Raw genomic sequence first — 27,538 nt, 5'->3', positions numbered from 1 at the left:
ACATTAAACCCACTGATTTGTCTGGGATGGTCTTGTATCAACTTCTCTGCAAGCAAAATGACCACATGGAAGGTTGGGTGAAACAAATTCAGGGCCAAAAATTACTAAAAATACTCAGCTCATAAATAACATAACTGGTCTCTGTCCATCTAGAAGCCAGTAATCAGTCCAAACCTGTGGGCCCTCTACAAGCATACCTCACTTTAGATAAATGTAAAAAAATTTCACACTTACACAACAAATCAGGAGGTTTCACTTTACATATTAAGTTAGTATAAGATGCCTTTACTAGTACATTGAAACTATCCATTTGATTTTCCAAAAAATTCAGATCTATATGCAGGAATCCATGAAAAGTTTTAAGATGAGGTATGCCTACAGATACATATTTTATTTAACAGAAAAATTAGAACACTATAAACTGAAACCCTACAGAGTGTGAAAGGGAGAAAATGATATCTAGAAAAAAAGTATATCTGTGCATACACATGAGACAGCTTGCCCAAAATAATCCAAAGATCATCAGACCTGGGGATTTTACCGAGATTGATCAAAAATCATCAGGACCAAGATTTGAATCCTGGACTCTCCTCTCTGTGACCTGGGACCAATCACTTAATATCTCTGGGTCTTACTTTTTTCATTTCTAAGTAAAAAGTTTGGACTAAATCTCTAACATCCCTCTCTACTCTTAGCTTCTAGGATCTCTGGCATGCCAGTGAGAAAAAAGGTAGAAAGGCAGGCCAACAGATGGAGAAAAAGCAGATTGGCCAATTCTGTTTGTTTTCCAGAAACGGCAAACGGTTGTTTTTTTTTAAAGAGAGAGAGAAAAAGAGAGAAAGCCAGCCACTTAGGTGGTCTTTGGAAACTTTAAGAAGACAAAAGTTATATGGAGATTGAAAGAAGCAGGGGGAAAAAAAAAACCTCAGGGCGGCCCTGGAGTCAGGAGGACCTAAGTTCAAATCCGGCCTCAAACACATGACACTAGCTGTGTGACCTTGGGCAAGTCACTTAACCCCAATTGCCCTGCCTTCCCCCCTCTCCCCCCCAAAAAACAACAAAAGCAGCAGAAAGGGATGAAAGATAAGAATGAGAATTATAAAAACATTGAAGACAAAATCTATTTCATATACACTAGGTTATTCTATTTGCGTGTAAATGTTAGTTACAATTCACTCAACTGTAAACTCTTTGAGAATAGGAGATATATCCTTTAGTTTATATGAAGAGGACCTGAGAGTTTTAACAGGCTAAAATATCAGTAGAAATCACCAACTCGACAAGGAAGCCAAAAAAAGATAATAAGGCTGTGTTAATGTAAGTCAAGTCAAAAAGCATTTATTAAGCACCTACTATGTGCTATGCACGGTGCTAAATTCTAGAGATATAAAGAAAGTCCCACCCTTCCCCCTTCCCAAAGCAGGATCTTCAAAGGTAATAAATACTCCTAGTCTCCTCAGAATACATCTGGGATATTGTATTCAGATCTGGGTGTCATTAATGGGCAATGGGAGAAGGGAGTAGACTGGAAACCAAGTCATACAGGGATTGGCTAAAGGAACTGGGAATTCTTATCCTAAAGAAGCAAAAACAAGATGCCTACTTATAGAAGGGATTCCTAATCAGTTATGGGTTGGAATAAATAACCCCTGAGGTCCTTTTCAATGCTGAGATTCTAAGAATTTATATTTGTATTTCTCCTGGTTACATAAATGTTTGCTGAGCAAACGAGTAGATGTCACTGAACTCCTAGCACTTTGGGGCAGTACCAACATAAATTCGGCCTTCAATTTGCTGAGATTAAGGCACTGAGCATACAAAAATGAAGAATGAAAGTCTCTATCCTCAAGAACCTATGCTCCATTTGTGGAGTCAGTGGTTTCTGTATAACATCCCTCTCCACAATAATAAGCAGAAGGACCCTATCGTGATATTGGGGCTGAACAAAGAGAAGATGTCATCATAGGATATTTCATTATGTGACAGGACTGCCTACGTTGCTAAACTGAGCTGAAGGCCAAAAGAGGAACTGAAATTCTGCAACAATCTCTGGTGTGGTCTGACCTTCTGTCTTGAATCAGGAAGTATTTCCTAAAACAGCAACAGCTGCTTAATGATAATTCTCTGCAATCTCAAAGTTAATGCTATAAGAACAGGAATACAAACCAGATCAGGTGCACTAATATACTGTTGGTGGGACTATGAATTGGTCCAATCATGTTGGAAAGGAATTTGGAATTATGCTTATTCAATGATACGATACATGATTTCATACCCTTTAACCTAAAGATCCCACTTCTGTGCATATCCACCAAGGAAACCAAAGACGGAAAGAAATGTTTCACACTCACAGAAACACTTCCTGCAGTAGTAAAAAACTGGAAACAAAGCAGATGTTAATGGACTGCCAAATGGAGAAACAAATAGTGGTACATGAAGGTAATGGAATATTATTGTACCACATGAATATTAAAGATGAAGAAGAACCCAGAAAACAATGACTACAACCATGTAGATGGAAGAACAAAAAAATGAAACTGAACACTGTGTGATTCTAATGATCAAGACTGGCCCGGAGGAAAAAAGAAGAAAATGCACCTCCCCCTCCCTTCATTGCAGAAATGGACAGCTAGGGGAGTAGAACATTGCTTAAACTATCAGATTTAGCTGACATATTGGTTATATTTGCTGAACTGCTTTCATTTTATCATTTTCCCTTTAAAATTTTTAGTTAGCAGGGATCGATATATCATTTAGAAATGAAGGTGATATAAATACATACACACACATACATATAATGTTTATCGATTTTTTTAAAAGAATGAGATGTTGGAGTTCTCAACAGGTGAAGGTGAAGAGATTATAGACAAATTAAAGGTTCCACCAAAAACAAGACTAAAGAGTTAAAATTAAGAGGCCTTAAATTTCAGTTTGTTCAATTATTCAACATGAACAATAGAGGGCTTACTGAATAATGTGACTGAATAATAATATTAAAGTATATGAAGAGCTCTCTCACCCAAGAAGGTGAATTCTTTCTCCACTAAAGAGAGTAAGAGAAAAGAGGCTCAAGCTGCATCAAGAGGGAATTAGATTAAGCAGAAAGAAGTATTCCCTAGCATTCAAAGTTGCTCAACACTGACAAGGATGACCGATCCAGACTGTAGAAGCTTTTTCTGACAGCCTTTAAAGTCAGGATTCTTGTTAACTTGCATTACTTTCTTCTTTGGTGAACTCTAACCTAAACATTTAGGGGAAAGATCAGAGGCAATACATGAGGGGAAAATGATGGCAACCCTCAGACACACGGGAGAGACATTAGCCAGGGCATACTTCCTGACATTCTAGCCCTTGGTGACCGAAGACTACGGCACCACTTCAGGGGTCCTTGTGGCTGCCCCCAAATCTGTATTACTCTCCCTGCCTCCAACCACAGGCATCAATTCGAACTAATGGCTATCTTTTTGAATCCAGCCCAAGGACAAAGAGGTTTGATTCCTGTCCAAATAAGTAATAAGCTTACCAGGAAGTAGAAGAAAAGTTATGGTCCTAAGCTGGTGAACACAATTTGTCTATTTTGGGGGGGGTGGGAGGGGTGGGGGTGGTCAGATGTTAACTAGATCTCTGACAATTCTGAAGGCAAGTTCCAAATCATCTTTTCTCCTCCCTCTCCCCCAAACAAAGCTGCAGTACAAGCCACTCCTCCACCACCTCTTCTCAGGGAATAGTGATTAAGAAGAGATTCCTGAAAACTGAGTCATAGAAACTACACCCTCTCTAAACCCACCTTTAAAATATTGCTTGACTACGTGAACTAGATCAATTCTCAGAGCCCCTTCTGATTAAGTCTCCAACTTGAATTGAACAGTACATCTTATTACGTGTCATCATAGCAGCGACACAGAACTGAGCCTTACCCCGACGGTGTTGTTGTTGGTTTGCAGCCATGTCTGACTCTTCGTGACCCTTTTCAGGGATTTTCTTGCAAAAGATACTAGAGTGGTTTGCCATTTCCTTCTCCAGCTCTTTTGAGAGATGAGGTAACTGGGGCAAACAGAGTTAAGTGACTTGCCGACTGTACTAGTGAAGAGGTGAAGAGTGTCAGGAGCAGGATTTCAACCCAAACATTCTGGATTCCCAAGCCCAGCATTCTATCAAGTACATGAGTGACCGAATGTATGACACATTCAAATATTTATACGTTAAAATTCATAGGTCTTCATTTTTATTCTTTAATATCTCCTCTTCTTGCCACATAACTCACCCATACGGAATGATACTGGCGGTTATAGACTGTTAGGGGTCACAAAGCCTGAGACCTGTGCCTGTATGATTTATTTACAGTCCTGGGGAAAAAGAAGCTTTTAATTGATGGGGAGGAAAAAAGAAGGACTTAGGAAGGCAATTTCTGACCTTTTCTCCTCCTCCTCCCCAAAACAAAGCCACAGTACAAGGCAATCCTAAAGCAGAGATCTCGTTAATATGTGACACCAAAAAAAAAAAAAAAGACAAATTATCTTCACCAGCTCAGGACAATAACTATTGTTTCTTTTCTTCTACTTCCTGGCAAGCTTATTACTTACTGGACAGGAATCAAACCTCTTTGTCCTTGGTTCAGATTCAAAAAGATTCTCAGCAGGATAGCATTTGGTTCACATTGGTGCATCTAGTACAGAATTCATTTCCCACTGCTATTCTCCCAGCACACATTTCTGTAGGTCCAGGGTGGAGGGTAGGGAAGACAGGGAAGAGAAGGTTAACCCTTGAGGGCAAAGGAGTGGGAGGGGAGAGGAAGAGGTTAAAAGAAAGCCTTTCAAGTAGTCAAGTTTCTTTATGGGAAATTATTGGTGTCATGTCTGGATGATATCTGGGAGAGAGAGAAAGTTGTTTAGAAATCAGCTTTCTCACAATCGACCAGACAGGGAGGAGAGGGAAGGTTTCCCCTAGATGCCTGCCAACACACACACACACTCCTAATGAGACTTTCCCCTTAATGTTCCGCCCCAGCTTTGATGTTCCGCAGCAAAACACAAAATCCCCTTCTGCAACTTGAACTTCAACATGTTCATCATCTCTAAAGGTACTCACTCTCTGAGTTCATTAAGAAAACTTTTGAAAACCATCTAATATAAGGGAATAAAAGGAATCTTCAAAAATTGAGACAAAAGAAACCACTGAGTTAGCAACTCTCTTTGCTGAAGCTGGTCTGGCTCTCACACCTCACATGGAAGCTGGCCTAAGAATGCCCATTTCCACTCGGAGGTTTCAATGTTTCCACTAACATCTGCAGTCGCTGTATCTCAAGTACAAAATTCACTTAGCTCAGCAAGTGTCTTCCACTCAAAATCAGAGTCAGACTTTCCATATTCAGCAGGCAGATCTGATTTGCTTTGTGTTGGGGGAGCTACATGGCACACTGGGTCAAAGGTAAATATTATTTGCCACTAAAAAGTATGTTTCTAGAAAAACTTTAAGGCAAACCCCATTTCACATGGAAAGCCACCAAATACATAACTCAAGGTGACAGTTTCAATCCCTCCTTCTTGCTAACAAGCTTTAAGGCAGCCTCTCCACAAAGGAGATCCTTTAACTCAACACAAGGGGATAGAGATGGGGGTGTTACAGTGGGCTACAGAAGGCTGCTTCAGGACCAAGACACATTTCAGGAAGAATGACAATCTCAGAAAATTCTGAAACTTTTTCTGGCAATCCAGACCACATTAGCGAAAAGGAGCAGCAAGAAAGGAAATGGCTACAAATTAAGCATATGGGCTTTCCAGGGTGCTAATATACACTGTAAGATATGTGAAGAAAGCAATTTTCAAATATTAAAGTGCTCTACAAATGTCAGTTATTATAATCATTTGTCTTAAGGATCATTTGACTCTTAATCACATGCTTTGTTCTTAAGGTACAATAAGTGACATTTATTATAGGACACTTTAAGGCTAACAAAGTCTCTGGCATATGTGATGTCCTTATGACATGTCTATGTCTCATCTCCTAGCCCTCACTAATCTTCTTAAGGGCAGGGAGCATGTTTTGTGCTTGTCTTTTATCTCCCACAGCCAGATAACTGTATGTGCTGTGGATAGTATGCAGCCATATACCCTTTCACCTTCAGCCAGTCACTATCAAAATGCCTTCATTCCTAAAAGAAGATACCACGTGACAAAAGATGGAAAAGCCAGCCAGGATGACACAGGCTCTCCTCCCAAGAAGTTCACAAACTAACAGGGACCAAAGGGGAGAAGAGGGGAAAAGGCACACAAATACCACAATCCAAGAGGAAAGAGGCCACGTGCCAGCATGATTTCAGGCAAAGTCAGGACTGGATGGAATAAAAAAAGATAGGGTTACAGATTAAGAGATGGAAGAAAATCACAAAAGAAACGATCGGCTAGGTAACCAAAGAGCCTAATAAGCAGATTTCCCATTTCTGAATTTTTTAAAATAATAAACACACATGTTACTCATTAGTGGCAGCTGGTGGTATAGTGAATAGAGCACCAGGTGTGAAGTCAGGAGGACTGAGTTCAAATCAGAACTCAAACACTAACTTAGCTATGTGACCCTAGACAAGCTGCTTAACCTCTGTTTGCCTCAGTAAAACAAAGATAATAGCAGTACCTACCAACAAGGTTGATTATGAGGATCAAATGGGACATCTGCAAAGCATTCAGCATACTGCCTAGCGCACACTAAACACTATATAGATGTTTATTATTATTATTATTATTATTATTATTATTATTATTAAAATGAAAGGAGAAGGTATGAGTAGATACTGCAGTGCTCTGCAGTACATGATTGTAAATTCAGTTCAATGGAACAAACACTTAGGAGGCACTGCATTAGATTTTGCAATCCAGTATGGGGGGAGGGGAAGATGGACAGGCACTACACATGCACAAATAACTAATCAGAGAGCATGTGCAAAAAAGTAAACAAATACAAACCGTTACTAAAAATAAGGGCAGTTACCTGTATAGCAATTTACCTCTATCATCTTGTTTAATAGAACAATTTCTCTAAGAGTCACACACTTATTTTTCATTTCCATTTTGTAAATGAAAACACTGGGAAATCATATGATTTGATCAGAATCAAACAGCTGGTAAATGGAAACATTAGGATTTGAACCCAGGACTTCTGATTCCAAATACAGAGCTCTTTCTGACACTGACTATACTTGGAGTCAAGAGATCCAGGTACGCCCAGTTTTACAAAAAAAATTCCAGAAGTGTCATTTCAGAATTCTGTGATTTGGGGTTCACCACAGCTCCCAAGGCCTTAATTCCTGTTTATAAAATTGGACTAGATTAAGGTCTGTGAACTTTTTTCTTAATATTTGATAACTATACTTTGGTAGAGTTACTTTCTCTTGTAAATCTGCGTATTCTATTTTATGCATTTAAAGACATTTTTCTGAGGAGTCCATAGTCTTCACTAAATCACCCAAGGGCCAGAGATGCCCAAAGATGAAAAATCGCTGGCCCAGATGCTCTCTATGACTTCTTTACCAGGACATGCTCTAAATAAACCAAGCTAAAGACGGGGACGGTACTTGTGTTGCTCACTCCCACACACCAGAGGTCCATGTGACCATAGACAGAGCCTGCACACAGTTAGCGAAAAGGAAAGAATGCTGGGGTGGGTGTGAAAGAAGTTTTTCTTCCCAGCAATTACAAATTTACAATCCTAATTCTTCTTCTCAGTCATAGTCCTAAATTTCCATAGTGGGTCAGGCAAAGCCGAGGCTCACAGCCTAAGTCTCCACAAGGAGTTCTTTCACTGAACCACTGAGAGCCTTCCCATTCAGAAGGAACCGTGAGGGCATGATGATGATGATGTTGATGATGATGTCAGCTCCTGTTCTGCACTTGGAGAAAAGGCCAATGAGACAAAAGTGACTGTGGGACAAAGTTGGCATGCTGGAAAATGTCCATGATGCTCTGGTTGTTCCTCCAGGGAAAAGCCCAAGAAGGGGATGAGGGAACCTTAAGAATTTTAGTAGCGTCACATTCATAATCGGTAAATAAGCACAGAAAGTTCAGAAGTCTTCATTATCGTCTCCTTTTAATGAGGTCTTCTTACTTTTAATTCAATCATGCAAGCCTACCCTCCAATCTATCTTGCAAATGGCTTCCAAAATTTGCTCCCTCCCTTTCCGTCTTAAGAATTTTAAATGGCTCCCGCTGTCTACCAGAAAAAAGTCTGGTTCTATTTTCCACAGTCAATGGTATTTCCTTCTAGGAGGCACAGTGGAATATATTTATTTTTGTAAAACTGGTCAGTCACTTAAGGCACTGGCTAATCAAATGAAGGATTTGGGAGAGAATTCTCCAATGACAAAATTTAATAGATAAGTATGGGGCCATTCTGGGCAGCTAGGTGGTACAGTGGATAGAGCGCTGGGCCCGGAGTCAGGAAGACTCATCTTCAAATCTGGCCTCAGACACTTAGTAGCTGTGTGACCCTGGGCAGGTCACTTAATTCTGTTTGCCTCAGTTTCTTCCTCTGTCAAATGAGCTGAAGAAGGAAATGGCAAGCCACTCTAGTATCTTTGCCAAGAAAACCCCAAAAGGGGTCATGAAGAGTTGGATGGACATGATTGAAACAACTGAACAACAAACAATGACTCCCCCACCCCATTTAAGGCATGCCTCCCCACCTCCCAGTACCCCTGGATGTTCACCTGACCCTGGCTCCTACTGAAGAGCTGAGACACAAGATAAGAGTTCATAAGACAGAGACTCAGAGTCAGACGGCCGGAAAATGACTTAACAACAAATACAAAACAAACACCCTCTGCTCTAGCAAAGCTGGCTACTCATTGCCACCCATGTCATTTCCATCTAACCAATGTACCTGGAACACTCTCCTTCCTTATCTCCCTTTTCCCACCAATCTACATCTTACAAATCTAATCCTTCAAAGCCCATCTCAAACCTTCCCAGATAATTCTATTCTTAACTATCAAAGGATCACAGGCCTAGGGCTAGAAAGGATCTTAGAGGTCATCTGGTCCAACTACCTCCAGTTATAGGTGAGAGAATTGAGAATCGGAAAAAAAAAAGCAAATACAGAGGCAGCAAGTTGCAGACCAAGGGTCTTCCGACCAAATATCTAGGGCTGTTTCCACTGTACCATACACTGTCTCCCAACTGATCTCCTCCTTCATATTTATAGCACTTAGTACCTACACCATATATCTGGGTACTGAATTAATATTTCCTCTGGCAACAAGCTTCTAGTCCCTGCCTCAAGTCTCTCCTGACTCCAGCAAAATTCTAAAGCTTAGCTCTGATCATGTCACCCCACTCCCTACCACACAATAAACTTCCACGGCTTCCTTCATCTCCAGGATCAAATACTTTCTTCAGTATTTTAAAGCCCTCCATTACCTGGGTCCTTCCTTCTATCATCTTCGAAATTTTCTGACACTTCACTCCCCTTCATGCATGCTATAAATCTAGCTGCACTGGCTCACTTGCTGATCCTCACACATGACACCCCCATCTCTCATCTCAGTGCCTTTGAATATTCCCAGAATGCTCTCACCTCCTTCAAAACTCTCACTTGTGATAAACTGCACCCCACTTACCCTGAGCCCCCCTTAGTATTTTCTGCTTTGAGATCACCTTTCGTCTACTCTGTATATATCATATGTATATATTATATATGCATATGTGATATATGCATATATATATCTTGCATGTATCTAGCTATTTACATGCTGCCTCCCCCTTAGAAGGGCTTCTTGAAGGCCTTTCCCCTTCCCTTGTATCCCTAGAGCACAGCACATAGAAAGCACTTAATAAATGTTTCTGGATGAACTATCTCTGCCACCAATATGCACTTGGCAGAGGTTAATACTTGCTGACTAATTATCATTCATATCCCAAAGCCTGGATGCAGAGACAACTGGAAAAAATTCTGGTTTCTCAGGGTTAGGTCTGTGACAGTCGTGTTACTAGGCAAGTCAGAGCCCAGCCTGGGAGAGATTAGCACTCCAAAGAAGGGGGTAGAAAGAACGGTTCTGCTCTATGTTTCCAGTATTATTTTTTTAATATATTTTTATTTTGTTAAATATTTCCCAATTCCATGTAAAAGTTTTTACAATCTTTTTTTTCAATTTTGAGTTCTAAATTCTCTCTCTTCCTCCTCCTTCCTCAAGAAGGCAAGAAATTTAATATTGATCATTCTATTATTCTACTATTTTTACCTCTCTGACATTAAAGGAATCACTGAAATGCATCCATAGACATAGATGGGTCTGTAGATATATTACCATATCTAAATTTATAGATGTTGCATGTTCTCATTTTCTCCTAATTGCTTCATTCTCCCCCCAAAACTGAAAGCTTTCTGAGGGGCCACGCCACAGATCTCTGTGGGGTGCCTAGGAGAGTGTTAGAATATATCGAAGGCGTTAAATCAATACTCATGAGCTAAGCCAATGCTCTAGAGATTTTGTATGAAGGTAGGAACACAGAAATAGGACCCCCTTAAGTAAGGCAGCTGTCTGAGACATGTCTTAGAAGGGGACTCTGCCTTATTAGTGTCGTGGGAAAACACCCATGGAGTCTGCTGACAGGTACTATTGCCAGGAGGCAAAACCAAGGCTTTTTAGACAGTTAAGCACAGACCTAGAATTAATAAACTCTGGGCCCTTATCAGAAAATTCACAAGGATTACCTAACTTTTAATTACATTAGAAAGACAGAGAAACAATTTTAGTAATCATTCATTTTTTATTTTACACCTGTGTTAAAGAAGAAACAGATTCTCACCCATAATTCAAGGAAAGAAAATACAAGGACAAACAGTTTGGTCTATAGAGGAAAAAAAGAAAGAATTACCTTTCAAAGCTAGGCTTGGGAGATTTACACTTCAAGGCTACATTTGGAGAGTTTACAAAGGGCTAATTGAAAGGAAAGTTACAAACCAAAAGATAAATTTCACAGCTAGAACCTGATGGTGGCTCCATCAATAAACAAAGAAAAGATTTGTTAGGAGTTTTGACTGCAAGGAAGGTAACTATAAGGCTTGTTGTTAAGCCATTTTTCAGTCCATCTAACTCTTCATGACCCCACTTGGAGTTTTCTTGACAAAGATACAGGAATGATCTGTCATTTCCTTCCCCAGCTCATTTGACAGAGGAGGAAACTGAGGCAAACAGTGCTAAAGTGACTCGCCCAGGGTCACACAGCTAGTAAGTGTCTAAGACCAGACTGAATAGAGAATGAGTCTTCTGACTCCAGGTCCAGCACCACCTAGCAGCTCCATAAGGTAAAGTGTCATAAATTTACTTTTCCTGTCTGGTTCCTTATCTTAGATAAGAAAAACCTGAGAATCTTAAACTAATTTTAATATACCATAAGAAGAGCTATGTGAGGGGCAGCTAGGTGGCACAGCTATGTGACCTTCCCAGCAAACCACCCTGGCTTCCTTTAAGTTCCAACCAAAAATCCCACCTCCTACAGGAAGGCCTTTTCCCCAGCCTCCATCCCTTATTTCCTGTTTATCCTGTCTTGCTTTGCATACGTTTGTTGGTATGTTGTTCCTCCTATTAGACTGTAATCTTCTTGAGGGCAGGGATTGTCTCTTGCCTCTTCCCCAGTGCTTTGCACATTGCCTGGCACATAGTAGGCACTTAAATGTTTACTGAAAAGTGGCAGCGCTGGACCCCAAATAGTAAAGGTGGAACAAAAAGACTCAAAAACTCTTATGACATTAGCATCTTGTTTGCTCTATAACTTCCTAACCCAAGTATTCAAGATTAAGTCATGGCAAGGGCACATATACATTAACAGTTTACTAAGTCAAGCCAAGGAAGAGGGAAAAATCTGGATTAGAGAAGAATTTAAATCCCGCTTCATTACTTTATAGTACTTATAGTACATACAACCACAATTAAAGTATTTTGTAATAAACGCCCCCAAATCCTAAAAGGGAAGTTAAGTTCACATGAATGAATAGGTAATAATTTGATATTAGCAAAGTGCTTGAAATGGGTCTGTTGTTTTCGTAGTTTTAAGTACTCTCTCTGAAATGTTATCTATACCACGCTTACTGTGAGTGCCCTTTCTTTCTAGGTAAAATGCAATTATAAACTTGAGCCCAAGCCCCTTCCCTATTCCTGAATTCCAAATTAACATGGTATTCCCACACTGACTATTTAAATACTGCAATGTGAAGAGAATCTGCTATTTGAGGCAAAGAGAATGAGACCCAGAAATAGGTTCTGTAAGAGGCTGTGGCAGCATGCCAAGTTCTGCATTTACTGTTCTAGGGAACTGGAGGGGACCCCTCCCCACCACCAGCAGCCTGGCCTCAACTAGGTGGGTAAGAAAGAGTTCCAGGAGCCCCTCTCTACTCCCAATAATTCTGCTATCCAACCATTTGGTATTCTCATAGCTGTGATGAATACTGAAAGCACCATATAAATAGATAAGAGTGTGTGTGTGTGTGCGCGCAGAACTTTCTTGACAACCTTTTGAAGTAGATGATAAAAGCATTTTTCTTTCTCCTTTATTTAACTGCGATCTCACCTATACAGGAAGTTTCCATCATAGAGACAGCCACCATTGAGGGAAATTGACAAATCACATGTGTCTCAGTCTGGGGTATTAAGAGATTAAATGGGGCAGCTAGGTGGTGCCAGCCCTGGAGTCAGGAGGATCTGAATTCAAATCAGGCCCCAGACACTGACTAGCTGTATGACCCTGGGTAAATCACTTAACCTTGGTTGCCTCAAAAAAAAAAAAAAACCCCACAAAAAAAAAAAATGAAAAAACCCAACAACCAAAAAACAGGTTCTGCCAGGGTCAAAAAGTCAGGTCTTGAACCCTTGCCTTCCTGACTCCAGGGCCAACTCTCTATCCACTACAGAAGTATCATCTGTTTATACGACTCCAATGAGCCAGAACCAGATTAAAATGTAATTGGGAAACATTTCACGAAATAAACGAAAATAAAATAGAAATAGATAATGTTAATATGTGGTTTTCTAGGTCAATATTGGACCTGTAGGGATCCTTAGGTATTGTTTAATGGCCCTGTTGATATCATTGTCCTAATAACTGACTGACCCTAACCCTAAATTGTAACCCTAAATTTGTTTCTAACCTTAAATTCATTTCTATCATGCCCATTCTACAGGTGAGGAAATGTGCCCCAAGCTGAACATCTCAAATAAGGAGGCAGAACCAGGTATCCCAGGTCCCTGGACCAGAGATGTTGCCCCCACAACCATCTCAATGGACTTCTCCAAAAGAATATCTGTGCATAGACAAGTCCAAGTTTGGTTTGAGCAAATTAACACGATGCCAACTTACATGTTTCTTCATCTCTGTGGCTACCGTTCTGGACATCATGATGCAGCAGATGAGGGAGATGAGAATGAAGTAGAGGGCATACATGAAGCGAGTGCTCCTGGACTGTCGGATCCGGGGGCAGCATTTGCAGCACAAGGCACACCCAGCATATCCACAGCAGCATGCCAACTGAAAAAGAAACACACACGCAAATGTTCTATCATCATGCACAGGAGCTCACAGCCACTGGGGACCCAATAAGCCCATTCAGTGTATGCTAACAACTTTTCATTTCCATCATTACAGTCATCGTGTAGTCAGAATGCATCTACGCTACTGTGTGCAGATCTGGATGCCACAGTTTAGGACGGACATCGACGATGAAGGGAACAAGCATTTGTTAAAAGTCTACTACGCACTGGGCACTGTGCTGAGCACCTTACAAATATTATTATTTCATCTGATCTGCACAACAACCCTGGGAGGTAGGTGCTATTATCTCCTTTTTTAAAGTTGAGGAAACTGAGGCTGGCAGAAGTTAAGTGACTTATCCAGGGTCAAAAAGCTAATCTGAGGCCAGATTTGAACTTGGGTCTTCCTGACTCCAGATCCAGAGTTCTATTATTCACTGTGCCTTTTAAGTCTTTAATCAAGTCAATAGTCAGTCAACAAGTCTGGCACCATGCCTCATGCTGGGAATATATGTACAAGCAAAAAGGATAGTCCCTGCTCTCAAGGAACTTACACTCTAATGGGGAAAACATAAAAGGAATCTAAGGGGGGGGGGATGGGGAAGGAGGACTGCAGCCTATTGGGAAACAAAAAGATGGCTGTCCTTGACAGCTTCCTTAAATGGAGCTTCTTCAAGGAGTCATCCAATCTGAGGGTAGGAGGTCTCAGGGCCTTCAGAGGCGAGTTCCAGGGCTGAAGTTTTCTTCCAGGATGAAGTGGTTGGTAGGGATGAAGTGACTAAGCTGGAAAATGTCCAGAGTAGGGCAATGTGGAGGGTAAAAGGTCTTCTCATGTCAGATCATTTTAAGGAAATGAACTATGTCGAAGAGAAGTCTTAAAGGGGATATGAGAGCTGTATTCAGGTATCTGAAGCGACGTCATGTGGAATCGGGATTACGTTTGTCCTCTTTGGTCCCAGAGGACAGGAGCAGTGGGGGGAAATTGCTTGATATCAGGAAAACCAGTCAGAACTACTGAAAAGCGGAATGAGTTGCTTCAAGGGTTATTGTTTTCCTCCTCCTTGGAGGTCTTGAAGCAGAGGACAGATTACTTGTCAGGTATGTTATGTGGGGATGTTAAAGTATCTTATAGTATACATATGTGTGTGTGCACATGCATATCTAGTATAGTATGTTACAGTATGTTATAGTGGGGATGCCTTCCATAAATGCTTTGGACTAGATGGATACTAAGGTCCCAGCTAACTCTCAAATCCTGTGATTTGGGGCACATGCCATGCAATCAAACAAGGAAAATACCAGATCTGGGAGAGTAGAAAATAAATGTTTACAATACAGACAGTGACCTCTTAACTGTTACTGTGCTGTAAGGTAATTAGGTAAAACTATGAGGAGGGACACAGGAGCAGCAACAGTTAGTTTACTTTGACAAGGAGTTAAGATTCTAGGATGGAAGGCTGGATGGAGGTAATTGGACACTGGTGCATGTCCCAGAGGCTTTAGGAAAGCAGAGTACAGGTAAGGAAGGATATTGTGTATCTAGGAATACAATAGGGAAGAGGCCTAGGGAGAGGAGAAGTAAGCAAAGGGAGCTAGGCAGTGAAATATAAAGGGCTGAGAATGATGTAAAAAAGAATGGAGCTGAACCATGTACAAGGATTTAAAAGCTGGAAAGGGAAGGCATTTCATGATGTGGAGTCTAGCTGAATGACCATTAAGCTGGAAGCAGATGTCTTTAAGAGGTAAGGATGACATCATCTTTCACCCACAGGGCCCAGGGCCCAAGGCACTCCCCAGATTGGGTTAGTTGCTAATAAGTCAGGTAACATTTCACAAAGAACTGGAAACAAAGCCCAGACACCTCACTCTTCACAATGAGCTTGGTTGCTCTTCTTGGTGAAATAATCTTTGGTAGATCTTAGTTGTTTTATTAACTCCTGAGAGGAAAAGTACAAAATAAAATCTCCATTGTCTTGAATGATGAGTATTCTGGTTAATTTAATCTTTTAGCAGCAGTCTAGTGGCTCTATATAGCCAGGGTTGTGGAAGGGCCTAGGGTTAGCAAAAGACAACCACTCCAGACAAAACTGTGAAATAAGACAACTTCATCTGTCGGCCTCCCACACTCCCCCCTCTCAGCTCCTCTTTTCTTGGTGCCCTGCCCCTAGATCGCCCCCACAGACCTCTCCCTACTTATGATAATCCTTAAAAGGTTCACTCGATAAATCTTAATTTACAGTATCCAATCCCCTTCCCCAAGGTAAGTAAATGTGAAAGAGGAGGATGTTACAGTATTAAAATATAAACTGGGCTCTTAAATCCAATGGAATTCATAAGAGGAAACATGCAAAATGAAAATTACTTTTAGTATATTTTCCCCTACTAGCTGGTGACAGAGCAAGTCATAACCTCTTTGAGTCCCAATTTATTCAAAATGGGGATTTTGTATAAACCACCTTGTATAAACCATCTCAAGAGTTACTTTAAGGATCAGACAAGACAACATATATATGGTCTCTTTGGGAACTAGATTCCCTAAAAACCTGTTACCAAAACAAATCCAGGAACCATGTGAACAAAATTGTAAAAAAGGTTTTATATAAATAAAATTAGATTTAAATAAATGGAGAAATATTAATTGTTCATGGGTAGGCAGGGCCAATATCATAAAAATGACAATTTTACCTAAACTAATTTATATATTTGATGTCATCCAAATTAAATTACCAAAAAATTATTTTATTGAATTAGAAAAAAATAACAAAATTCATTTGGAAGCATGGTGGGAAAACGGCACTACTTACTAAGTAACAAGTACTCCCAATATGAGAAGTTTTTTTAAAATCCCTAAAGGGCTCTTGGGAGCCTTCAAGGCTCCAAATCAAAGGACAGATTGTAAGGGCAAAGGCCGTAGATAAATGAGATACTCTGAATTCCAAGAGTCAGACTCCCTCAGGTACCTAGGCAGAGTGCTCTACACAAAATACGTGCTTCATCAGTGTTTGGGCTGAATGCCAGCTAAAGGTAAAGCAGATGGCATGTACACAGAGTAATATCAGGCAGGAAAAGACCTTAAAACTTCCAGAGACCAAGCAGAGCAAAGGTAAAAACTTAACCTATGACCAGTTACATTTCCTATTTATGCAGAATTTTAAAGTTTAAAAGAACTTTCTTCCCAAAAATTTTGGGATGAAGATAGTGACAGTATAATTATAAAAATAATTAATAGTAATAACAGCAGCTAGTGTTCCTACAGCTCTAAGAACTCTTGGCATTTTTAAAGTTGTCTGTCTTTACAATGTTGATGTTCTCCTGGTTCTGCCCACTTCGCTTTGCATCAGTTTATACAAGACTTCCCAGGTTTCTGAAAGCAACCTTTGGGTTACAATAATAATAACAATAATCATATCATCTGGCATTTACATAGCACTTTAAGGTTTGCAAAGCGCTTTATGAATATTATCTCATTTGATCCTCACAACAATCCTGAGAAGTAGGAAGTAACATGGGAATTGTTTATCCCCATGTTACAGATGAGGAAACTGAGGCAAAGGTTAAGTGACTTGCTCAAATGAGATGGCTAAGTAAGGGTCTGAGGCCAAATTAAAGTCAGGTCTTTCTGACTCCAAGGCACCAAAGATGATAGGATTGAAGTTCACAAGAGGTAAAATGACTCGCTGAGAGTTGCAAAGGTAGGAAGTTCAAACCCAGGTCCTATGACTCCAAATTCAATGATCTTTCAACATTCTACGAGCTCTGGATGGAAACTAAGTAGGTGAGTCAAAGCCACCAGCCCCAAAAGATCAGGACCTCTGGACTGAAAAAAAGAGAGGACAATCCTGGACACCTAAAAAGGCTTATACAGGGCTTTAAACCTGTGTGATTATAACTACTGTGAAGTTAAGAGTTGTAAAAACCTCAACTAGATGTAGCTCCAAATTCCTTCACCCTATAGAAAAGAAACAGAGAGAGAGAGAGAGAGAAAGGAAGGAAGAAAGAAAGAAAGAAAAGCACCATGGGATAGTGAGTAGACAATCAGCCTCAGAACTGAGAAGACCTAGGTTCAAACCCCTGCACTGCAAATATTGGCTCTGCGAACCAGGGCGGACAAAAGTCAACTGAGTAGCAGAATAACTGCCAATTTGCACTGGTCAAGGGAGTCCTTACACCAAAGAGATGGCAACTCCAGAACAAAAATGGAAAAGCAAAACGTAATCCTGCCTCGTGAACCAACTATGTTTGATAAATTGAAAAGTAAACAAGGCAGAAGTAAGGACTGTGGAAGGAAAAGGAAAGAGAAGGAAGAAAAGGTAGGACCCAGAAAAATCACCTTCCTTTTTTATGCCTCAAGATAGCAAAAAGTTATATTGCACTTCATCCAGCAGCCAAGTCAAACCCCCTTCTGGCATAACAGATTATTTGGAGTTTAGCAAAGGGGTTTCTGATGACTGAAAAGCCTTTCAAACAAATAAAGCCATAGCTGCCTCCCTCATCCCTCATCCCCCTTTCTGCTTATTCCCACACCAGGGAGTAAATTAAAATTCATCCTAACACTTCAGAAAGGATACTGGAGTTTTTCCAGACTGGTCTTTCTCTTTCCAGCAGGCTGCCTTATTCTCTAACCATGTTGTCCTGCTCTACTCCTTCCTAACATGTCCTTACTCTCACCCCTTCTCCTTCTCTGAAACCCCTATTGCTGGATCCTCCGTAGCCACAAAATCCTGCTTCCTAGCTCATAGGATCTCAGGGTTGGAAACCAACCAGTCAGACTTGGCTAGAAGGCTCCTACTACCCCACTCTCATAAAACACCTGAACTGAGCTAAGCTAATCAGGTCCCTAGAAGAACCAGCATAGTCCCAAGAGGACTATGACACCAAAGCTGAGCCAGCAGCTCTGACACTGGGAACTGCCTGAGCTGCCCTGAAACATGGCCTTGGGAAAGTCTCTGGGCCTCACTTTGCTCATCTGTAAAAAGAGGACTGGGCTAGGAGGCTTCTTGGATGCCTTCTAGCTCTAAATCTATGATCCTACAAACAATTTAATATTTCTTTGATGATTCATTAAGTCCAGTATTTTGCCCTGCCTTGGTGTCCTTCCTACAAGGCAACTAGCCTTTAAGTATCAAAAGTATAGGAAAATAGGCTGAAACCATACGTCATAAGGCAAACAGACTTCTTAAATACATCCCTGAAAAAGGCTCTTCTGCCTTTGCTGCACAAAAATAACGTGTGCCCTAACATAATCGAGGCATATGACTGCCTTTATGTAAACATATTTATGTTTATGTTTACATAACATGGTTATGTAAACATAACTGCCAAGCTGCCTTTAATCTCCCTACTGATTTTCATGCCCTCTTCTATTTTACGAAGTTTGCTGAAAAGAAAAAGCATCCATCATTACAAGACTTTGGGCTAATGTAGTTTCTTTCTATCTTTATTCGAATTCAGCCTCATCAGAAGACTTTTCCTCACATGTACCATTAAGCCACACCTCACTAAAATAAAAAAAATTATTAGCTGCCTCCTGTATATTTGTTCAAACAGCATGCTAGTTGGTACAAAAGATTTCAAAGATGAACAAAAAACAACTATACAAGAGCCATATGTAGCAGAAGAGGTAGACAAGTAGTAAGTATAGAAGTAAATTGACAATTCAAGCTAGAATGTGGTAAGTGCCAAAAGCATCACACCACCTCTGGCCTACCCTCCTCCTTCAAACAAGAAACATGTATACTCTGCCCCGGACCACCCTGGACTCTGAGTGAGCTTTTACCTTATGTCAAATTAATTTATTTATCAATTGAACTAGCTAATGCCAAAAGGCCAGAATGAATGAGAAACAGGCTTTATTACACTAAGAGTATAATAAATGCTCCTTCCAGTTACTGATGGGGAATGCACCACTTGCAACTTAGCGATAATTATACATCACATGAAATCAAGAAAAGAAAGATGACTTCATTAAAATGCAGGTGGTCATACAAAGAAAAATAACATACTTGTTAAAAGAAAATTTTACATCATTTGCTCTACGAAATGGATAAGGGAGTCACCTTAGCATAAATAGTTTCACCAAATCAAAGGGAAGTGGCTATCAGGCCAGACAAGGGAGGAGGACATTCCTAGGATTCCAGAATCCTCCACCTCCAGCAGCTAGCTCTTTCTGTACCCCTAAGAAGAGACACTGAAAGATATCAGTGAGCTGTGTCTGGCCTGGTAGTTCATGAGGGGTGATATACAGTAGAATGGTTAATACAGAACAAGATAGTCGGTTCTATTCTTCCATAAATTCACTTTCAACACTTACCTTGGCAAGAACTTCTTGCCATCAATAGATGTCTCTGTATTGGTTCCCCTTCCACCCCACCTTTTCCAACTTCCCCTTCTGTGCTGTCTCAAAATGTATGTTCAAGGGAAGGGACTGTCTTGTTTGCTCATATCTGTATCCCTAGTACTTAACACAGTATCTGATTCATAATAAGAAAATGTTTTCTCTATACCAAAAGTGTATGGAAGTTCAGGAGGGTTAGGATGAGGAAAGAAGAAGGTTGCATTAAGGGGATTTTTTTAAATGAGTAGGGTTTTAAAGATAAGTAAACACAAAGGGAGAACATCTAATGGTGTAAGCAAAGAAACACAGGCAAGAAAGCATAGAATGTGGTGAGTCCTCCAGATTGGCCAGTGTGTACAGCACACACGTAGAGAAGGATAAGACTAGAAAGATTAACTGGAGCCTTGAACAAAAAGCTGAAGACTTCAGACTTAATGTCAGTCGGCATCACAGAACCGCTGATGACTTCTGATCACCTCATCCAGCTGCTGCTCAAATAAACAGTGTTAGAAGGGGAAAGCCTATAGGAGGAGGCTGTTTCAATACTCCAGGTGAGAGATAATGAACTTGAGAGGTAGCAGTTTCAGAAAGAAGAGAGACATTACAGAAGTCTTTAAAAGCCAATGGAGGCAGCTAGGTGGCCCAGTGGATAGAGAACCAGCCCTGGGGTCAGGAGTTCAAATCCAGCCTCTGACACTTATTAGCTGTGTGACCTTGGGTAAGTCACTTAATCCCAACTGCCACAACAACAACAACAAAAGCCATTCCATCGGGTTCAGGTTCAGTACACTAGATGACAAGCTCTCCCATCATCCATCACAATGTACTGCATGAGGACATCCTTTTTACTGGATTCCTTCCTTTCCTCCTCTCCTCTTCATTACAAGGACCAGGAAAGCTACATTCACAATATTCTATTTCAAAAACAACAGCAAGAGCTTTACAGTATCGTAGCTCTAAGTACTATGTATCTAAACCTACTAACAAGGGTAAGTATGTTACAAGTACATTAATGCCTATTAAAAAATGAAAACATACTTTAGTTATCAATCCTACATTATATATATTGGAACATCTTTGCAATTACTAGATTTCCTCTCCACAAGACTCCCTTTACCCCGCAACTCCAGGGGTATCTTCCACAGTCTCAGCTCATCCCCTCCTTCTTCCTCCACTTTTGCCTTTTCTCTTTTCTCCCCCCACTTTTAACAATTAACTTCTTTTCTGAAATAAGTATTGGGTTTGTAGCCCAGCTTTTACTACAACATAACAAATAATCTTATCTAGCATTAGGAAAGAAAGACAGTTTTCCAGGACACTAATGTATGCTCTTACCAGCCCCACAGTAGCTTCAACATTTAAATCAATTCTCTGTGCATCTGGGCCCAATTATTAACAGATACACAAATGAATGCATAGAATGTGTACCTAATTGGTTATTGGCAGTCAGACAAATCGTGGCAAACAAATGTGATTGTGGGAAATCTGAAAGGAAAGCTAGGCTAATTTAATCAGATTCAAACTTTGCTACCAAAACCTTAGAAGAATATGGTGGCTTTTGATTATCCTTTGGTTATCTTTGTGGTATTTTCCATTTAGTGTAGCAAATACACTTTTTAAAATTGGGGTGGTACTTTAAAATCTTGGAACTCATTATCCTCCTTGCTAGCCTGCAGAAAAGTTATAAATAAACTCTTACCAGTTTGCCCCATTTAGGACAACTGTACCTAAATCTAAAACATAACTACATGAGGAAATTAACATCTCCTTTGTTATTGTTACTGTTAACACCTGAGCTACTCTCAAAATGGGCAAGCTGCCAACAATAGAGAATACTGCTTTCTCACCATCTTGTGTCAATCTCTCTCATAGTTATAAAGCAAATAGCAAGAGTTAAGATGAAAGCCAGATGTGTCAGCAGCTGGGAGATACTCAGGACAAACACACTCAGATTAGCTCAAGAAAAGAACCTAGAGCAGCATGCAAAACCTGGCAGGAAATCTATGAGGAATTTTGCTCTGCAGAAGGCAATAACCACCCCCAGGAGAAAGCTGCTAATGATTTGAGACTACCCCACCACCAGGTATTGGAAAATACAGGATTCCTATGCTTACATGAGTTTTTCCATAACTGTGGATCTGGACAGCTCTTTGGATTAAAGATTTTAAAGCTGGAAAACTTTAGGAGGACATAAGAGTCCAACCTCCTCATTTTATAGGTGAGGGAAAATTAAATATTTTATTTATTTAAAATAAAAATTTTTATTGGAAAAATAAAATAAAATGCCCACAGTCATATAAGTTGTAAGTAGCAGAAGCCAGAATATGAACCCAGGCCTTCTGTCTCCAATCTAGCATTCTATCCACTTTACCTTGTTATTCCTTCATCATACAAGGTTTTTAAATCTGTATTCCCTTGGGAGAGTGGATTCCAGAGGTGTCTCTAGCTATGTTCGTCCAGGGCTAAGGAACCATTCAAACAGTGATAAAAGGAGCTACCTACACTAAGGCCATGCAGATATCTAGCCAGCAATAAAATTGTCATAAACAAATTCTTCCAGTCTCTCCAAGTAATTTCCCCCTTGAAGGGCAGTAGCAGCACAGGGCCTTTTGAAAGACCTCAAAAATGTAACAGGCTATGGGGCTGAACAAGTACTGTCAGGGTCCCTTGATATCTGACCCAGACACACCCTAGGGAAAAAGGAATGGTTTAGAAGAATGCAGCTGTCACCAATAATAGCACCTACCTCCCCAAGGTTATTGTGAGATCAAATGAGATAAAGTGCTTTTACACAGTGGCTGGCACGTAGCAAGTGCTATATAAATGTCCATCATCATCATCATCAGTACATGTTTATCACCAAACTTTGTTATTCTCGGTGCCCCAAAATTTCAGGCAGCTAAGAAATAAGGTCCTAAAACCCAGACGTTCCCAGGAAACTCACAGAACAGAAGGGAAACACTCCATATAAAAAGAGGAAAAGATATCCTAAAACACCTAAATCCCACACTCACAATGCTACTCTGATGAATGAATGAATGAAGAATTTATCAAGGGCTTGCTATGAGCAAAACACTGTGCTAAGCGCTAGGGATACAAATAGCCAGTCCCTGCTCTTGGGAGTGCATGTTCTGATGGGGGAGACAACATATCTGGACGGTCTCAGCTGCCAAGTCAGACGGCAAAGTTCCCATGGTCCCTAACATAGACAGAGTCAAGGACTTTGTTGAAAAGGACTTTATTTTCTGGGTCTTCTGTAGCTGTGGCTGGAGCCCTTGCAGGAGCAGTGACCAGGTTGCTTCTCCAGGGGTTGCCTCCCAGGATGATGGCTGAGGGCACTGGGGTGGAAATATTGCTGTTCCCAAGGTTCTTGGGCTCAGGGTCCTGGGCTGTCTCCATCAGGGTCTGAGGTGAGATGGTGGTCAAAGTGGGTAATGGTTTGACTCACCCTTCTCTCCCCCCTTGCTGCTTTAGCTGCAAGTTTGCTTGCCCTGTGTGTGGCAGATGATGGGGACAGTTTCTTTTTCACTGGAGTTGCTTCCAAGGATGGTGCCTGTGAGGCCGGGCTGCAGGGAGGATCAGGGATATAACAGGGAAGTGCTGCCCCTCCCAGCAAATCTCCTGTGCCTGGCTGTTTGTAGCAGCTGGTCAGCAGCTGGTGCTGGCAGCGATGAAGGAGGGGCTACCCCCCAGGGCCAAGTGTCAATCAGATAATGTTACATGCTCATGGCATACAGTTCCACAGTGTAAGACAGGGTAGGCACACTACTCAACTGCCATGCCTTCTCTACTCTGCAGTGAGAAAGACCAGAATTCAAATCCTACCTCATTCACACACTAGCAGAATGATCCTTCCAAGCTTACCAAGCAGTTTCCCCCTTCAAGGGCAAGTCACTGAACCTTTGGGGCAAAAAGGAGTAGCTGGCCTCAATAGCCTTTAAGGTCCTTTCAGCCCTGAAGCTATGATCCTGTGAACTAAGGGCTCACTACAAATAAGACCTATGACATCCTTGCACAGTGATTAAATGTGACTGGAACCACACCTAAGGATACATTGTTGTTTTTAAGTTACTTAATTGTGCCTATTTCTGGTAGTTTTTCTGTCTATATACCTAAGCTCCTTGAGGAATATGGGTATGTAAACCAGGAAGTTGGGGGGGGGGGGGCACTCAGGGACAACCCACCCCTCATAGCACTACTGCTGGTTCTCTTACTTCTTTCTCTCCCCAATGTATGGGACAGAATTTTTAAATAATAGGAGAGACATCCTTAGGAGAAACAAAGTAAATTTATTCTACAAACCTTGCAAGATTCGGGCACACCTCCATAATGGAGGAGGCGAGGTAAAAGGGAACCTGCCTTAATTTATAGTCTTAATGAAAAAGATTCCCACCCACCTCTATCCCTTCTCACCATTGGCTGGGAGGTGGGCTTACAGTCTAGGCGCGAAAACTACACAGAGGACCAAGGTTGATCCAGTCCATTCAGGTTTTTCCCTATCAGAACTCCACTGCCAGGGTGGAGTCTGAAAGTCTAGGAGAAGAAATGGGGTGGGGGAAGGAGAGACCCTTCCTGGATCAGAGAACAAATAGCTCACAGGAAGTTCATTATCTTCTAACATCTGAGAGGGGGGGGGAAGGGCAGCCCACAGTTTCAGGCCCTCACCTTCCAAAATCACAAAGCCAAATCAAATCTCAAAACCTCTCCATTAGACATACACTGTGAAGTCTTCACAATTATCCATCCCATTCACCAAGTTCAAAAGTATTCTAATGGAGATGCTCCAGAATATATTTAACTGCTAAGTCCAAAACTAGAAAAAACAAGCCACAAAACCTACAAATTGTACAGTTAAAAAGTGACCTTAGAGATAATCCTTTGCATCCTTCCTAATTTTATGCCCAAAACAGACTGTGCTGTCCCAATGGTCACAAAGTTAGTAACAGAACAAAGCCCCAAACTTCCATCCTACTTTTATTACAGAACATTACCTAAACAGAATTACTCTCAGTTACTGTCTCTGCCTCAGGAAAAACTGAATTGCTAAAAGAAATGAGAAATTTTGATTATTTCAAATAGCTTTGTATATGCCTTCAACACTGTTCTTTAATCAATGAGGGCAAGGATGGTCTAAAACAGCTGTATTAAACATAGAAAAGGGGGCCACTAATCTGTACATCAGGATTCCTGTGAGCTGTGTGCTGACTTTTTAAAAATGTAATATTACATTTTACTGTATTATTTACTTTGTTAAATATTTCCGGCACTGGGAATGTTGTGGGGAGTGGGTTTGATACCTCTGATGTAAAGAATCTCCAGGATGTTTTATAGGAAAACTTTTTTGAACTGACATACAGAAAAGTAAGGAAAAATCAGGAGACTAGGCTCTTCTGATAATATGTAAGAACCCTGAGGGCAAGGATTTCCATTTCTATTTCTTTGTATCCCCAACAAAGTGCTTGGTACAAGGCGGCCACTGACCAAATGCTTGCTAACTGATATCAACAGGAGAATGTTACACAAAAGGACTACAATAATGTTGGGTTGAGTTTTTTTAAGCATTTAAAGGCAGCTGAAGTCATATGAATTTCAAGTACTAATTTTGGTTTCATAGAACATATTTCCCTCCCTTTTGTATAGTTTGGCGGACTAAAAGTAGGAGGGCATGACGTCTGTCTATTAGATTTCATCCTGATGTCAGCTGTTTTGTTTAACTGTGTGTTCTTTGTTACATGGAAGGATAGATGGGGAAATAGCTGGTATGAAAAGAAACCATTAAAATGTTCCCCAAAAAGTTCTAAAGAAGAATCTCAAAAGATTAAAATGGTTGCCACAGCCAGAGAATTTCTTCCTGAAATACAAACAGCAACAAGGGATAAAACGGGAATGTGGGGGAGAAGAGAGTAGAATATGGAAGTCAAAATGGTAAAAAATAATGCAACAAAAAAGGTCTGCTTGTTTTCTTCTTTTAATCTATGGATTTACTTACTTTGTTTCTAAGGTAACACACTGGGCAAAAGTTAGTCAACAGAGATCTGGCACTCTTGAATTGTGGCACAGAAATTCAGGGTGACAACGAAATGCCTATTAAATGATAAAATGTCTCACATGAAAAATCTGAGCAGAGGTTTGTCCTACTGGATTATTGGTTTCTAATGAAACAGACTAAACAAATGCAACCCAACTTAGACAAGATAGCTCCTACTTAAATTTCCATCAATTCAAAAGAATCACTGCTCTCAGCCCAAGTGGTTCTTTCCAGGCAATGCCCCACATCGTGGGAACGGTGTGAAACAAGGTCAGACAGCATTCCTTGTCCTAGATTTTGAGTCATATCACCTAGACCCAAAAGAAAATTAAAATAAAGGAGAGAAGAACAAACTTCATGAAAAACACCATTTCGTGAAGTTCCATGTTCAACACAGTAATGGCTAATGTAGGAAATAATATTGTTCCATATTTATTCACCATTAACAATAGACCATGCCCTTAAGCAGACCTACTCTGCCATTTCAAAGTCTATGTGTATGTATGACATGCAATAAAATCTACCTTGAAGAATCACCACCCACATCATTCTTCAGATAATGGGGTGTTTTTGATAGGTCATCTCCTACATAAGTTTCAACTATATATTCAAGTACATTGCTTTCCATTTTCAAAAGAATCTCCATCCAAAGTGCTGTTCAAATTGTCAACATCCTGCCTGAAACTGCACTTAGTGATAAAGCCTGTCTCAATTAAAGCTTAAGCAGGACTAAAGAATTTCAGGATATGCAAGATTTACAATTCACATTCCACAGTGAGGACCTGTCCCTGGGACCAAGCTGTTCTCTTTAGAATCTTCAGACTCTCTCAGGATATATACATACCTATGTGCGCGCAAGCGCGCGCGCGCGTGTGTGTGTGTGTGTGTGTGTGTGTATGTACATGTATTTGTACATATGTATTTATATAATGGGTTTTTTTAAACTATAGTAGATATCCTTAATTGGCAGATAGAGTATCCCAAAAACTCTACTGTATCACTAAAGCCCCTTTAAAAGCTAAAAAGGAAAAAATAAATCAGGTGTACATACTGTTGAGGCAGAAAATTTAACTCTGGAAATTCTACAGGGTTTGGGGGAATTAAGGAAGATCACTTAAAGTTTAACACTCAGTAACTCTTCATCCTGAGACAGTAAAGCAGACCTTAGAGACAAGACAATGAGAACCAAGTTCCACTCTGGCTATGTAACCTTGGTCAAGTTAACTTTTCAGTGCCCTAAGCAAAGAGCAGAACAGGTGCCAATTTGAAGAGGTACTTCCCCAACACAGCAGATTGTAGCTAGCCTATGAAATGAAGTATCTGATTGGATTAACCTCCAATTTTAGAATTCTATAGAGCTTTACAGCTAGAAGGTGCCTAGAAATTGTAAAGTTAGAAGTGACTTAGAAAGTCAAAAGATAATCCAGTCTATATTCCCTAGCTTTATAGCCAAAAGAGATTGTGGCTTTCCAATGGTTATAAAGTTAAGGGTCAAAATGAAGACTAAAACTTCCATTCTATTTTTATTATATCTGCACACTGATTACTGAAATGAACTGGAATTATGAAATGAAATCACAGGTCCAGGTAAAAAAACAAAACAAAAAAATTCTCCATTCTATTTCTGGTATTTCAAGAGAACACAAAAAACTTTAATCTATGG

General features: G+C 40.4%; 1 protein-coding gene across 2 annotated transcripts in view; it reads right to left on the bottom strand.

The window, feature by feature from the left end:
* SERINC5 (serine incorporator 5) overlaps positions 1-27,538 on the bottom strand; it is a 111,468-nt gene that overhangs the window by 47,558 nt on the left and 36,372 nt on the right. For both annotated transcript variants that reach the window (XM_036762526.1, XM_036762521.1), the window contains exon 2: positions 13,344-13,511. In XM_036762526.1, the coding sequence (XP_036618421.1) occupies positions 13,344-13,511 (168 nt within the window). The remainder of the gene's footprint in view (positions 1-13,343; positions 13,512-27,538) is intronic.

Source organism: Trichosurus vulpecula, chromosome 1, assembly GCF_011100635.1.
Source record: "Trichosurus vulpecula isolate mTriVul1 chromosome 1, mTriVul1.pri, whole genome shotgun sequence".
Taxonomy (NCBI): domain Eukaryota; kingdom Metazoa; phylum Chordata; class Mammalia; order Diprotodontia; family Phalangeridae; genus Trichosurus; species Trichosurus vulpecula.
The sequence above is the reverse complement of the archived record's forward strand: the minus strand, read 5'-3'. Positions and strand labels throughout refer to the sequence as shown.